This window comes from Hippichthys cyanospilos, chromosome 7, assembly GCF_059441005.1.
Source record: "Hippichthys cyanospilos isolate Australia breed blue-spotted pipefish chromosome 7, RoL_Hcya_1.0, whole genome shotgun sequence".
Taxonomy (NCBI): domain Eukaryota; kingdom Metazoa; phylum Chordata; class Actinopteri; order Syngnathiformes; family Syngnathidae; genus Hippichthys; species Hippichthys cyanospilos.
In genome coordinates this window covers 1,330,879-1,346,553 of record NC_142375.1, presented here as the reverse complement: position 1 = coordinate 1,346,553, position 15,675 = coordinate 1,330,879, and the positions used below count along the sequence as shown (strand labels likewise).

The 15,675-nt window shown below is 40.4% G+C and overlaps 2 protein-coding genes and 1 pseudogene across 7 annotated transcripts in view; 2 read left to right on the top strand and 1 right to left on the bottom strand.

Annotated features, from left to right (window-relative positions):
- vav1 (vav guanine nucleotide exchange factor 1) overlaps positions 1-6,403 on the bottom strand; it is a 104,176-nt gene extending 97,773 nt beyond the window's left edge. For all 3 annotated transcript variants that reach the window (XM_088418583.1, XM_088418584.1, XM_088418585.1), the window contains exons 1-3: positions 5,962-6,403; positions 5,113-5,218; positions 4,935-5,051 (exon numbers count right to left, since the gene is read on the bottom strand). In XM_088418583.1, the coding sequence (XP_088274709.1) occupies positions 4,935-5,051; positions 5,113-5,199 (204 nt within the window). In that variant the 5' untranslated portion in view covers positions 5,200-5,218; positions 5,962-6,403. The remainder of the gene's footprint in view (positions 1-4,934; positions 5,052-5,112; positions 5,219-5,961) is intronic.
- Positions 1-15,675, top strand: part of sh2d3a (SH2 domain containing 3A) — a 98,003-nt gene that overhangs the window by 2,777 nt on the left and 79,551 nt on the right. The window contains exon 1 of one of the 4 annotated variants that reach the window (XM_088418587.1): positions 9,174-9,430. The exons of 1 other annotated variant lie outside the window; for it this stretch is intronic. In XM_088418587.1, coding sequence (XP_088274713.1) covers positions 9,341-9,430 — 90 coding nt within the window. In that variant the 5' untranslated portion in view covers positions 9,174-9,340. Of the gene's footprint in view, positions 1-9,173; positions 9,431-11,013; positions 11,208-11,472; positions 12,047-15,675 lie in introns of those variants that run through there. 2 more of the 4 variants (XM_088418589.1, XM_088418588.1) reach the window with 2 other exon arrangements.
- Positions 14,177-14,885, top strand: LOC148420596 (uncharacterized; annotated as a pseudogene).

Sequence of the window (15,675 nt, the reverse complement as noted above, 5' to 3'; positions counted from 1 at the left end):
AGTATCTCCGTGAGGAGACGCGGACCAATAGCAGACCAGCATTGTAGTCGATGAGTTGCATGGAAGCAGTTAGACTGCAATATTAAATAAGTGCAGTTCCCTAAAAACGCCAGCAGATGGGGGCACAACAACACAAATACAGTCATCACCCCAGGGTCATGACAGTTGTATTTGTCACAAAGCCGGGAAAATACGTTAAAGAGGGCACAAAAACACTCTGTATTTCACGTCACAACATGAAAATAACTTAAGACAAGGACACTGTAACATGGGGGTCCACTGTATTAGTATTAGTAGGAGTTTAAGTATCTTGGGGTCTTGCTCACGAGTGAGGGTAGGATGGAATGAGCCCAATCGACAGATGGTTCGATTTACCAGTCAATCTACGTTCCCACTCTCACCTATGGTCACGAGCTGTAGGTCGCGACCGAAAGAACCAGATCCCGGATACAAGCGGACAAAATGAGTTTCCTCGGCAGGGTGTTCGGGCTCTCCCTTAGAGATAGGGTGAGAAGCTCAGTCATCCAGGTGAGGCTGAGCTGTGAGTCGCTGCTCCTCCGTGAGAGGAGCCAGTAGAGCATCAGTTTGGGCATCTAGTTTGGATGCTTCTCGGATGCCTCTCTGGTGAGGTGTTCCGGGCATGTCCCACTTGGAGCAGGCCCTGGGGATGACCCAGGACATGTTGAAGGCACTATGCCTCTCGGCTGGCCTGGGAACGCCTGGGGATCCTCCCGGAGAGCTGGACGAAGTGGCTGGGGAGAGGAAAGTCTGGCCCTTCCTGCTTGAACTACTGTCCCCGTAACTGGATCTCTGTATACAGTGGTAGAAGATGGATGGATGGAAAAAAAAAAAAAACCTAGAACCACCTCAAATCTGAAAAATGGGTCTGGAATCTATTTCTTTTAAGCATGGGACCAGATCTTGCGAGATTGAACGACCATTTCTCACGACATTTCTCGCACACGCAAGCCACGAGATTAATTTCCTTTTCACTTTTTTTGGGTTATTGGGCAGGAAGTGCAATGGAGGGAAACTAGGCTGATGGTTAGGTTCGCGTGCTACACTCCCGTACAGTAGGTGGCGGTATGCACCTAACCGTTGTTTGTAATCCTCCATTAAATGAAAAGGAGAAAAGCTCAATGGAGAAATAGGAGAAATACATGATGGCCCCATTACTTTTAAATCATCTGAGTGGCAACGTTTTGGTTTTCCAATCGACGAAAAGTATGGTAACTCATTGACTGATTTACAAGTTTACAAAATAAGCTTGTAAACTGGAAAAAAAAAAAAAGCCAGACACCGCTGCTAAAATGAACTACAGTGATCCCTCCTACTTCGCGGTCTCAGATACCGCGGTCTCAATACTTCGCGGGTTTTTCCAGGAAAAATTAAAAATACTTTAAAATAAAAAATAATTTAAAAAATGCGCAAAAATGAAAAAAAAAAGCAAAAAAGTACATTATACAGTACTGTACTCATCTAATAACTAAGTAATATTAGTTAATTATGTTAAGAATTCTTCAAGCATTAGAGTTTGTGACATGTTTTATCTTATTTTGAAATGCATGCTTTTAATTTGTTGGGTCACGTTGCATTTTCGTTTCCTGTTTTACGTTCTCTGTGTGTCATTCAGCTCGTTATGGTGACTTAGTGAATGACAATGTAAGCTCATATTTATAGTTTATTATCATTTATGTTGATAACGCACGCCACTGCCTAAGTTTGGTAAGCGATGAGTGTTTATTCTGTTTATGTGTTCGTTTGTGTAGAGGTGCACTTTATAGTTAGCAGTTGTTGTTAGTTGTTGCTAACCCGCTAATGTCGGCTAAAATACAGTAAATTCATAGATTAAAGTTCGGCAAGTGTTTATTTGTTACTTGACTGACTTTAACATTGTTGTTGATTTATTATTCAACAGATACTACATGATACACCATACATGAGCCAAAATAAATGTGAAGATCAACGTGATGACTTGCGTACTCTTTCACTGGAGTCTCGGTGCAGATAACCAGTCCTGAGAACAAATTCTCAACAAACTAAGTAATATTAGTTATTTAATGAATATACAATAATGTTAAGAAGGATAGTGTAATGTTAAATAATAGGAGAAAGAAAAATAAAATAACAAAAAAAGGATTTTTTATGGTTACCGCGGCTATATTGGGGCGTACATAGAAATCTAGGAATTGATACCCTACTTCGCGGGTTTCAGACTTCGCGGGGGGTTGACACCCCCCATTAACCGCGAAGTAGAGGGGATCACTGTATATGCAGTCATTTTCAGAACTACCACCAAAAATGTAAGCTAGCCAGCTCTTCAAAAATGCCTTCTCAAGCAAGCAACAATAAGAATTTTGCATTGCCCCAGGACCCATGAAATACAAGATCTCCCAAAACAACACGGGATTAATGGTATGTACACGGCGCTCGATATAAAGCCATTTTTGACAATGGAAGAGAGTGGATTTCGGCCTCTTTGACAGCCTTGACCGTGACAACCCTTCACGACATCACTATGCTCGCACAGTTGTTCCAACACTTTACAAGAAAACCAAAGTGCTCATTCATGCCATCAAGTAACTTTGCTATCATACCTGATTGTTTTGCTTACTGCTATTTCAAAAGTGCAGTGTTTCCATCTCTGCAACATCAGTTGGCAGTGAGCGTGGCACTATTTACATTCATGTTTTTTTTTGTTTAATGTTTGGCACTTTAAACATGATTTTTTTTTTCTTGTTCAACTATGAAAGGCTTCAGCTGCAAATTTTTTGAAGCAATGTGTGACAAGGAAGTATTTTTTTGTTCATGTTAATTTATTCTGAGAACTCAACTGAATAGTTTTTTATTGCAGCAGCATATGGTAAAACTTTAGATAGTTCATTGCAGCCTGCTCAATAAAAAATATATCATTTTGAAATTGAAGTTTAAACTAGCAATATTTTTTTAATTAAAAAAATTTAGCAAAAATCTCGTCATTTTTCGTTCTTGTGGACTCAATCTTATGATATATCTTGTTTCTTGGGATTTGTATCTCGTCCCATGTGTAGTTTCTATAGTTAAATAGGGAAAGCAAAGGGTGCCTGGTTATAAACTCCAGACACTAAAGCCAATGCTATAAGCGTTGCAAAACTATTGCGCTAATTACTTTGTAAGATAAAAGCTATTCAAGAAAATTAGCATGGAGTTGGACGCAAAACTTGATACCATTACACTAGTCACACAGAAACATTTTGACTTGAAGTTCATTTTTTTTCATGGTTAAAAAGTCTTGTTTTACATTGAATGGATAAAATGTGCCTTAAAAAGTGCTGCACATAAGAAACGAGACAAACAGTAGCAAAAGAAGCAAAACAAAATATAGGAACCACAAAAATAACAGCAGAGAGCGCCATGTACAGTGCTACCCACATATTTGTGGGCGGGGCAACGACAAATGACATTTTTACATAACTTCCTGTGTGTGTGTGCTGAGTGGGAAGTGTCACTTGAGAAAAGAGGAAATGTTGACACACATCCATAATCATGCTGGCAGGTCCCTGCCCCACAAAAGACCCAACGTGTAACTTGCGTCTGGAAATGCCGCCATTGTTGTGTAAGTATGTGTGCATTGTAGTGTGGGTCACAGAGTGCATTCCCGAGTGTCATCGTCTGTTATGACCCAGGAAGTGTCCAGACTACGATTGGCCCCACTGGGGATTTTCCAAAGGTACACTTTGTCAAACAAACACACACACATGCACAAACAAACACAACATTCTGATGAATAATTGCATTTGTGGACATGGGGAATATTTAAGTGGGGTGTGCATCATTCAGATGAGTTGTACATTTATTCTTTCAAAATGTAGTTCATGTACTTAAGAATAAACAAACATGCGGCATTGTATCAAGAGGTCCAAAGATACTGGAAAACAGCAGAAAAATAACAGAATTCAAACTGTATCCATTGGTATGGGAGTGGCCATAACGGGACAAGAGGTTATCTTGGGCCGTCTTGACCACCCTATAACGTTTGGCCCTGTTAATGATTTAAGCAGCAAAATCCACTTATTTTTAATCCATCTATGTGCACAGAAATTTAAAATTTGAAAAATGACATCAGAGCTGCTAAGGGCTTAGGTAAACAATCAATCTTGGCTTAGTTTACGAAGGTCACATGACCAAATCTAGAAAACAGGACTTTCGAACTGGTTGAAAATCTACTGATTATTTAAACCGAATGGAAAAAAATTAACACATACACATGAGTGATAAATATAAGCATTTTAAATTTGTAACTAATTAACATTAAACATACCAAAAAAGATTAAAGAAAGATTCCCCTTTGTTTCTTTTTAACGCTACTCATATTAATGTCCTGACTGAAGTCAAATACATTTTGATCGTTACACATTTACGTAGTTTAGAAATCAGAGTCCAGTAAAAACTGTTCAAAAATGGAATTGGTAACAAAATAATATTTGTTGTTTCTGAAAAAAAAAAGTTGGAGGCAACTTGCAAATTTAGCATTCAAGCCATAAATATGAAGTCATAATTACTCATTTCTCGAGCCAAATGAAATGATGTGGGCGACCGATGTGGCACCAGGCCTAGAGTTTGACACATATATTATGACATATATTACCATAATATTAATTAACTATATTATTATATAAATAATCATATTAATAATTTATATGATGGAAATGTGTGTGTGTGTGTATATATATATATATATATATATATATATATATATATATATATATATATATATATATATATATATATACCCATTTTCTAGAGCCGCTTATCCTCACAAGTAGCAGGCTTGCTGTCGCCTATCTCAGGTAGCTTTGGGCAGGGGACGAATTCACCATCTTTTTTTTTTTTCCAATGGGTCGAGGAAGAAAAATTCCCATTTGAAAAGGGGATGCATTGACTTTTCGCCTCACCTGGGACATCTGCGGACGCAGGTTAATTTCCCTGAGGTTTACGGCCAGTGGCAGCAGATTGTTGAGCAGTTGGCACAGCAGCACGCCGTCTCTCAGGGCCTGAGCCAGGTCGCACACCTGACACACACGCTTCGTTAGTTCTTAGAGCTAAAGTCTAAGCTAGCTCAGCCAAGCTCACCTTCGCGCTGTCCCAAGTGACGCGGTGCGTCTCAGGCAAAACGCGGCACTCGATCAGCCATTTTGCACATTGGCGCCACAACTCCATGGCGTGCTCTGCCGATGTCCTGACGACATTATTATTTTCGTCATGTTTGAGGACAATATCTTTAGACTTTGACTGGTGTGAATGATCCTCCCCCATCATCACCACACTTCTTGTCCGTGTCGCTAAAGGCAGCGTGGGCTGTCACAACCACAATCCGGTCCTTTTTTTGACACCTGCTGTCAACTACCCTCAACCAGGATGATCATTTTTCTTTGTAACTTTATATTCGTTTTATGAGCAAGTGTATTCGTTTAATTAGCTTGCTGCGTTTGTTTTAGCATTTAGATTACAAGTATGCAGGAACAGGTTTGCCAGGCAAAAATGTTTATTCCATGAAAAAAAAAATAAGTAAAACTACTTTTCTTCATTTTCCTGTCAGTGGAACTATACTGTATCTCACAGGTCGGTCTTGGTATTGTGACAAACATGGCTATAAGTGAGTTTTGTCATTTTTTTCGGGTCATGTGTGAAAACACTTGTGATTATTATAAAATAATGTAAAACGGGTAAAGATGTTAAGAATTCGTGTTGTCCACTTCCTATACAGATGACTTGTTGACACATACAGACACAGCTAGTTTGTGGTAGAAGGAAGCGCTTATCACTCATTAGCGCTTATTAGATTCCTGATTGTTAGGTTGCCACAATATGTTTGATCATGAGCTTGTTTTGGCTCAGATAAAACTCCACACAGACCCACACAGGACAGACAAAAGTCAACATAGGAAGAGATAATGAGAAAAGTGGAGGCCCAGGGCTCACCTTTAGACGCTTGTTTGGCGTGGACGGCGGCCTTCCGTTTCTGACTTCATTGTCACACTCTATAGTTCCGCCTGGGTGTTCTTTAGCGCCGTCGCCACACTTCCTTTTTCCTGACACACGCAGTTATGTTCGAGCAAAAGTGGGCCTGTTGCTATGGCAACCACGGCAGTGGAGTTAGGTTGTCAGATGAGCATTTAATCCCCTCAACTTCCCATCATGATGTAACAAACGCGCAATGAAGGAAGGAAGTGAAAGTATCTGCAAACGAAAATAGCATCCTAGGGCACCTCAGGTGTCGAATGTGGCTACGTGAAGGCACTCGATATGTGAAATTTGAATCAGATTTCCGCTGGAGGGCAGTTTTATTTTCAAACTAAGAGACAATTAATTGCAACATGATTCAACTTGTTTGCTAGATTGTGTTATTGTGACTCCTTCGCAAAACAAGGTATGTCCTGATAAAGTAAATGAATAATAAAAAAAATTTATCTGACATGGGTGGGCAGAGCTCTCGGTTATAACCTTTTTTTTCTTCTTATGTAGCACTTGTTTAGGCGTACCTGGTTGAAAAAGTGTTTTCACGGGAGTATATCTTTGAACAAAGATTGAGAACAACAGTGCAGTCGTAGGCCAATTATTTTTGTTCTTTTTTTAGAGACAATGTTTTTGTTTTGTCCGAGAGAAATCACTGCAGCGTTGAGTCGCAGATAGCCACCAGTTATCATTTGCATATTTTTCAGGATGAAAAGTGAACTTTTGTTTTAAATTTGTGTTCATATTAAGCTGTTATAGTAGTAAAAATGTATACGGTAATCCTTTGCTGTATCGCCGTTCATCTTTCACGGGTTCGCTGCTCCACGGATTTTTTACAGTGCGGATATTTTTTACAGTGCATTGTCCTCTAAATCCTGATTGGCTCTACTGTTGTCTTGAAATAAAATTGACGCTGCACTGGATTGTTTTTTTTTTACTTGTCAATTTATTACAAAAGGCAAGAGGATCCAAAAGCTTGCTTTCGTCTCTCCTGTGTCTCTGTGTCTCTCTCCTGTATTCGAGTGCACTCAGCTCAGCACACAGGTTGCAAACGTCCTAGTAAGCACATTGATTGACAGTTTGGTCTCTGGGAGCCGATCACTTGACTCGGAGGTTGTGCCGAGAGCAAACGCACACACCCAGTCTGTGTGCCTACATAGATAGCAACGGAGAAATGCACAGCTTTGGAAATCTGACTGTTACCTAGATTTTTTTTGTAATAAATTGAACTTTCAAGTGTATTGTTACGATATAAGAGGCTTCAGTTTAATTCAATGTCCTGGCATATCCATTTATAAAAATCTACTTACTCAGAAAAAGAAAGAGCTCAACAATTATTCAGAACAATGTGCGGGTTCAGGAAGAAGAGGCAAAGCTTGGACTGTGAAATACGCGAGTGACAATATTTCCTTTGTATTCCTTTGTATTACTTTGTATTCCTATATTAAAATGATTGTTTTAAACAAATTTAAGAAAATTTACAGGATAAATTTCAAATAATAATAAAAAAATAAAGCTGGTTACTTCACGGATTTCACTTGTTATTTTTGGAACGTAACCCCCGCGATAAACAAGGGATTACTGTATAAAAAATGAAATCACTTAAGAATTAAGTTTTAAAAAAAGCTCTGTTTTTAAGGATTTTTTTCCTTCACGATATTAACCATGATTTTTTTTCCCATTTTTTTAATACGCCAACATTTTCAACACACAAGTTTTTTTCAAAAATAAAAATCACTGGGGTTTTTGTAACATTTTTTTCCTATAGATTTTATGATAAAAAATGATTTTTTTTAACTCGATTACAGTTAAAAATTTTAAATAATATAATTGCTTTTTTATATACAGAGACTTGATTCTATCTATGAAAGTATTTGTTCACTGAACTGAAATTGAACGATTGTTTGCTTATGTCAGTAAAAGTGAGCATGTAACCATCACAGGTTCACTAAAATGAAATAGAGCCATCTAGGCATGGCAATTTTGAAGTTAATAACATTTTGTTTCGGAAAACTCAAGTACAGTGATGCCCCCGGTTGGCAAACTTAATCCGTTCCATGGTTGGGATCGTAATGCGAATTTGCCGTATGGCGGGCAATCCAAACCTATGTTAATTTGCTAATGCATGTAAAACCTCAGGTAAAAACATCAAAATTGGTTATACGTATTAAAAATTGCGATCAAAATAGTGGCCATATTCCCAAGTAAGGGTAGCCTAAGCTAGGCTAGCTTAGCTTTCTTCGTATTTCTTGATTATCTCCAGCTTTGTTTCCATACAAATCATCTTCTCACTTTAACATCACTAACAATCCTGGGACCCATGACTAACCCTTTCAAGTTTGAATTAAGCAGTAAAATGCACAATAAATACATTATTTTGAGCACTCAGATGACATCCAGTCCGTAGCATGCCACCATTTTGACCGTGACACCGACCAATAGCAGACCATTATCTTAGTGGGTCGTGACGCAGACCAATAGCAGACAAGCATCTGAGTGACGCGTTGCAGCGCAGGCAGTTTGACAGATAGAGACAAAATAACACAAATACAGCCAACCCCTATGATCATGACAGCTGTTTTTGTTGTAAAGCTGGAAAAAAAACGTAAAGAGACGAAAAAACATTGCAATCCAAAGTCGTAAGCCGAAAACAACGTAAGCCAGGGATGTAGTTGACTGGGGGCCCACTGTATAGTGTTTTTGAAAGCGTGAACAATACTGACACCCTGGTGGCAATAATGAGTAAGTGTTGCTTAGTGCAAGTCAACGCTAAACGGTATGGTGTTTGATCTATTTTATGGCTTTCGGCTAAGCACTGTTTTAATGATTTGTGGTATTTAATTTTTTCGCGTTAGTAATGTTTTAGGTATCTTTATTATTGTAAGACGTGTACACCACTTTGCAACAATTGCTTTAAAGTGCTCTCTTATTAAAATGAGCTGAATTATTTGATTGGCATGAACATAGCAACTCCAAGGATATAAAGACTTGTTGCACACTCGCAGACTTCCTCAAGTGCAAGCGCCTCACCTGTGACACGTTGACAGCTACATTTCTACACACACACCCTTCTGCTCGCTTTTGACATGCCGGGATCTGCCCGGATCTGCCTTGCATCCCCGCACTCCCATTGGCCACTGGCGTTGCCGGCTACGCTATTGGTTACTCCTGCCAGGAAAGGAGCGAAAAGACGGACGGTTAATGACGAGTTCAGCACGGGGAAATTGAGAGAAAGTGAAACGGCGCACGGAAGTGCTTCCAGAATCCCCCGTCTGCCCATCTGCTGACGGCGAGGTGCCACATTCTTGTGGAGTGGTCATGGCAGCTGCCGCTTTGTGTGCTTGACATGAATAATTGCTCCATCGCCTGGTGGCTGCAGCGGATCGGCCTGCCACAGTACACCAAGACCCTACAGAACGAGTTTTATGGAATGGAGGTATGTCAAAGCTACACCTGGCTGATATGGACAAAAATTTTAAATTTATAGTTTGGTAAACAGGAACTGTAGGTGAGGTAAAGTTAAAAAAAGGATGTATTATTTTAGATAAAAAGTTGTACTATGACACAGGTGTCAAACTCTAGTCTTGGAGGGCCGGTGTCCTGCATGCTTTCAAACTTTCTCTCACAAACAGAATCTGATTTAAATGAGTAAGATCATTTAAGCTCCTGCAAAGTTTGCTAATAAGATAATCAATTGAATCAGGTGTCTTGGGAGAGAAAACCGGAAAACATGCAGGATACTGAATCTCGAGGACTGCAGTTCGACACCTATGTATGAACACATAAGCACTCTTAATGTGAAAGGATGTCAATGGAAACCCGAGTGAAGAGCGGCATTGACGTGAATTGGTGTCAATTACTTTTTGTATAGGAATGAATGTAGGAAAAAAAATGAAGTGGTCATTAGAAAGCTTCAAATTGGCTGACAGGTTCTCTTTCATGAATTATATTTTAATTTAAATGGCAGTAATTAAAAGGGTTAATGATATACGGATCTTAAAAACGTGATCGGAAATTGATTGATTTGCATGGAAAAAGTTGGGTTTCAGTTTTTTTTTTGGTTTGTTTATTTTTAAACATAACCAGTGGGAGAACGTTCTGGTTGTTGTCATGTGAAGCAAACATGAAGATTTTAATTTGGAGAGTCTGTGATGTCAGGGCATTTTGTGTAGTGCAAAAGATAAAGCAACATCGGACGTAACCCCACGCCCCTGCAAAAAAACAAAAAACAAAACAACTTTGCTTTTTATTAAACTTTTCAATTTCCAAATGATATATTTGTATTGAGCAGTTTTTCCATATGCTGATGCAATAACAAATTATTCAGCTGAGATCTCTCATAAAAGTAAAATTTAACAAAATAAAACACTTTATTAACTCTATCATGGTGGAACATAAAAAAACATGTTTAACGTGCCAAACATTAAACAAAAAAAGATGTAATGCAAATAGTGACATCTTCACTGCCCACTGATGTTGCAGAGATGAAAAGGTATACTGTACTTTTGAAAGCATGCAAAGGTATCAGTCATGATAGCAAAGTTACTTGCATCTTTCATGACATCAATGACTATGGCGTTATATTTGTGCCACAATTACGCACGCGCGGAAAAAAAATTTGAGCGTTGAAAATCAAACTGAGTGAGCGAAAACAGATTTTGAGCGCAGAAAAAAAGTTCTTGAAAAGAAGTTTCTCGCTCAAAATTCCTTTTTGCTCGCTCGCAATAGCATTCTTGCGCTCAACATCTCGCTCTCGTTCGCGATACTCCTCCCTCCCCTCGCTCAACATCGCGTTTGCTCAACATCGAGTTCTCGCTCGCTCGAGTCGTCCTCTGCGCTTGCTCAGTTCCGCTCACGCGTTACATTTGTGCCACAAAACCAGCCAATCAGAGCTTGTAAAAGCACATTGATTGACAGCTTAGTATCCAATGAGATTGCTTGTTGTGTTCACCCGGAAGGAGCAAACGAGAGTGCGTCACATCGACGTGGGCGGGAGGGGTGGGCTTATATTATTGCACTATGAGAAAATGGATAAGTGCTACGGCTAAACTAAATCTTATATGTGTGGCGAGGCGAAGAAACCACACGTTGCTGTGCTAGTGGAGATCTTTACTCTTCGCATGCCATCAAAAAACTCATACAACAGTCCAAAACAGCAAAGACAAAGCCAACAGGTTCAAAGCATCAAAGGATCATAGCAACACGCCTACTGGGTGAGAGACATGGTCCTAGTGTCCGCCATATATGCTTCTGTTGACGCTCTGATGCTTGTTTTGTATTAGTATGTTGCTGTATGGTGTATATTATTATCCGACATGGAAAAAGACACCTGCGCGTTGGATTTCAGTGCCTGGTACTTACCATAAAGCGCAATAAAAATTGTCGAATGTTCTAAAACACGTGTCAAACTCACGGCCCGCGGACCAGATCCGGCCCGCTATGTAATCATATCCGGCCCACAAGATCATTTTACATTATTGTTATTAATGGCCCGTCTATATGACACGCTAATAACAGACTATTGCGCAGAACTACAGATCCCACAAGGCAACGCTTTGGCTGCCTTGCCGCGCACCTCCCTGGGTCAAAGTATTACAAGATATTACGAAGATAGCAGTTAGCCGAAGATACCCCTCATGATGCCGAAAGAAAAGTTGATTCTGAAAACAGAGCCTTTAATAACCAATGGGAGGCTGAGTATATGTTTACTGACATTGCCGGTAAACCCGTGTGTCTCATTTGTGGAGCAAATGTTGCTGTAATCAAAGAATTCAATTTAAGACGGCACTTCGAGAGAAAACATAAAGATAACCTGAGAGACCTGGATGTAGAGCAGAAGAGACAGAAAGCAGAAGAGTTAAAGAAGAATCTGACATTCCAGCAGACGTTTTTTACCCGTGCAAAATCACAAAGTGAAGCTGCTGTGAAAGCAAGTTTTATCGTGGCAGAGGAGATCGCCAAATCGGCCCGGCCGTTTTCAGAGGGAGAATTTCTGAAGAGCTGCATCATCAAGGTGTTCGACGTCTTATGACCAGACAAAAAGCAGATGCTGGTAAATATAAGCCTGAGTAGAAATACAGTTACTGATCGTATTTGTGAGATGGCCACTGATTTAAGAGCACAGTTGAGTGAAAGAAGCAAAGACTTTATTACCTATTCTCTTGCTGTGGATGAAAGTACTGACAATGCTGGTCTGCTATTGGTTGGCCTCAATTGTTTGAAAATGGCGGACCGGTAAAGCTTTGTTCAATTGCGAGTGATTACAAAACCCTATTTATAGTGCATTTTACTGCTTAATTCAAAGTTGAAAGGGTTAGCCATGGGCCCCATGATTGCTAGTGATGTTAAAGAGAGAAGAAAGAAGATGATTTATATGGAAACAATGCTGGAGATAACCCTTATTAGGGAATATGGGCGAAACAAGCGTCACTCAAAGATAGATAAATCCTTTCTATATCTTTTATTGATGATGTTTTCTGATTGTATACATGTATATTATATATACGTAACACTTACTGTACTATTTTGGTACCCATTTTTAATTTGTATGTACAATTTTGATGTTTTTACCTGGAGTTCTAAAGGAATTAGCTATTTAAAATAGGTTTGGATTCCCCTTTCTACGACAAATTCACCTAACACCACCAACCACGGAACAGATTAATGTTGTAACATGGGGGCTCACTGTATCAAGTAATGATGTAATATTTTGCAAAGGTCTCTTACTGAGCACAACTTTGTGTCTTTTTTTTTCACTTTTTAAAGTGAAAGGGAAACAAACTAAGTTAATGGATGTATCTTTTTCTTTCTCACTTATTGACAGAGAAGTTATTCTGCTGATGGAGGATGCTCAACTGGCAAACTACCTTCCTTCTTTTGGTGATAGGGTTGCTTTTCTTGTTTTTTGCAAAACTAACACAAACTCATTAAAACGGAAAGACGGACTTTTTGAAAAACTAAGACAAAAACTAAAAAAACACAGAGGGAAAAGATGGTGTGGTGGAACGGCCACATTTATCCAACACATATAACAAAAAGAAACGCAGGAAAAGGAAATAGGATGGATTCATATAAATAAAGCCAAACCAAAACAAGTCAGAACAAAGCATGTTGGGGGAACGAGGAAAGTCACAATAAATATTCAGGCAGAGTTTGAGGATATCCTAAGCCAAGGAAAGGCCCTTTTCTTCCTTGAAGGAAAATAGAGTACAGGTGATGTCTCTGATTTTGAATTTGATGTTTGGGACTTCAAGCAAAGTACTTTCCCTAAAGGTGTTACAATTGAAGGAACCTAGAACACCTTTTCGCATCAAACTAGTTCGTTTTTGTTGAAAGATTGCCCATACCACAACATAGGGAAACAATTGATTTAAATCCAGACAGAGTGGAAAAATACATGGGCCTCGGACCACTGTTACTGCCATGAGTCCGCAACAGTGACAATGCTTCATCTTTTGTATCCAGTTCTTATACACTTTTGGGGTGGGGTCTCACTGAGGAATGCAGGTGTGTGTGTGTGTGTGTGCACGTGTGTGGCGTGCATTCAAAGGCCGTTGTCCGTGGACTCGTCTGTTGAGAAGATGAAGTCAGAGAGCCATCAATCCTGGTTGAGTATTTTGATAGCAGTAGCTTTCTTGAAGAAGACAAAGTCAGAGTCATCAATGCAGGTTGAGTATTTTGATTACGTCAGCTTTGTTGAAGGAGATGAAGTCAAGAGTCCTCAATCCTGGCTAAGGGCAGTGGGAAGCGGAATCTCTCCTGTTGCCTCAAATCGTCATTGGAATAGCACAGTTACATGGAGACACTATTTTATTGATAAATTGTATTTATAAAAACATATATTTCCTTTACTATTGAAAGCATACACAACACAGTCAAGCTCCCACATTTGCGCTTTTATCGATGGACAAATTAGTGGATGACACTAGTTCCAGCTACAATACCTGCAGATATAGAGCCAGATTATAGAACAATGGATGGATTTGAAGCTAATTCTCAAGACCAAATCATTATTTGTAAAGAAGAAATTGGAGATTTTTCAGAAATTAGGGAAACAGGTGCTGGCTCAAGCCAGGTTGCCAGCCATTTTCCTCGACATGATGAATGATGAGCCATTCATTTTGAATGATGAAAGTTACGTTGACCCTGAGATAAAATTCTATCCGCAACAAGCTGCAGATAATCTCTCAGTGACAAATTGCCCTATCAACCTATTGAGCTCCCTCAAAGCCCACTTGGATCACTTTCCTTAAGACACAGTAGTGGTTCTACACCACTTCAACAGTTTTGATGAACTGGTAGAGGCATTTTCTGATGCTGATATCATGAGTAAAACCCTGAAATTTAAACGTCTACTCCATGACAACTCAGTTGAAAAAGGTAGTGGCTCTGTTGTAATACGAGATACTGTATCTGTAGCAGCTTCTGGTCAGAGTTTTACGAATGCTGCAGTGTGGGAGCAACGTTTAAGGTTCCTTTACTCAGACATGATTTTTCTGAAGTGAGATGGAAAGCTATTGGGTGTATCCATCTCAAAGAATTTAAAGAATGTCAATATTTTCCCATTAAAATAGCCCCACATTTTTTTTAAGCAATTCTTTTTGGAACGTCGCAGAATGACCTAAAGATGAGTTTCGTTGAGTTTGTGAGTAGTCAAGAGAAGGATGTACTCGAACATGCTCAAAATGATTTCTCATCAGTTGATGATGACCATCTTGGGGTTATGGAAGCATATCAGTGTCGAAAAAGAGTCAATGCCGACACTGCCAGTTATTCTGCATGAAATAGCACACAAGGAACTTGGACAGAAACCCAAGTTTGTCATTGACTGCTGGAGGGAGAGAAATACAACCTCAAATACATACATTATAAATACATTAGCCCCTCTGTGAGTTGTCACCTTAACGTGGTGGAGGGGTTTGCGTGTTCCAGTGATCCTAGGAGCTAAGTTGTCGGGGGCTTTAGCCCCCTGGTAGGGTCACCCATGGCAAACAGGTCCTAGGTGAGGTTCCAGACTAAACACGGCTCACAGACCCCATATGAAGAAAAATATAAATGGATTTATGTTTCCCTCGCCCCGGACACGGGTCACTGGTGCCTCCCTCTGGAGCCAGGCCTGGAGGTGGGGCTTGTTGGCGAGCGCCTGGTGGCCGGGCCTGCACCCATGCAACTTGGCGCAGCGATCCCCGGCTACAGAAGCTAGCTCTTGGGACATGGAATGTCACCTCTCTGGCGGGGAAGGAGCCTGAGCTGGTGTGCGAGGCTGAGAAGTTCCGACTAGATATCGTTGGACTCACCTCCACACACAGCTTGGGCTCTGGTACCAGTCCTCTCGGGAGGGGTTGGACTCTCTTCCACTCTGGAGTTGCCTGTGGTGAGAAGTGCAGAGCTGGTGTGGGCATTCTTGTTGCCCCCCCAGCTCAGCGCCTGTACAGTGGACGAGAGAGTAGCCTCGTTCCGCCTTCGGGTGGGGGGACGGGTCCTGACTGTTGTTTGTGCCTATGCACCAAACAGCAGTTCAGAGTACCCACCCTTTTTGGAGTCTTTGGAGGGTGTGCTGCAGAGCGCTCCCTCCAGGGACCCCCTCGTTTTGCTGGGGGACTTCAATGCTCACGTGGGCAATGACAGTGAGACCTGGAGGGGCGTAATTGGGAGGAATGCCCCCCCCCCCCCCCCCCCCCC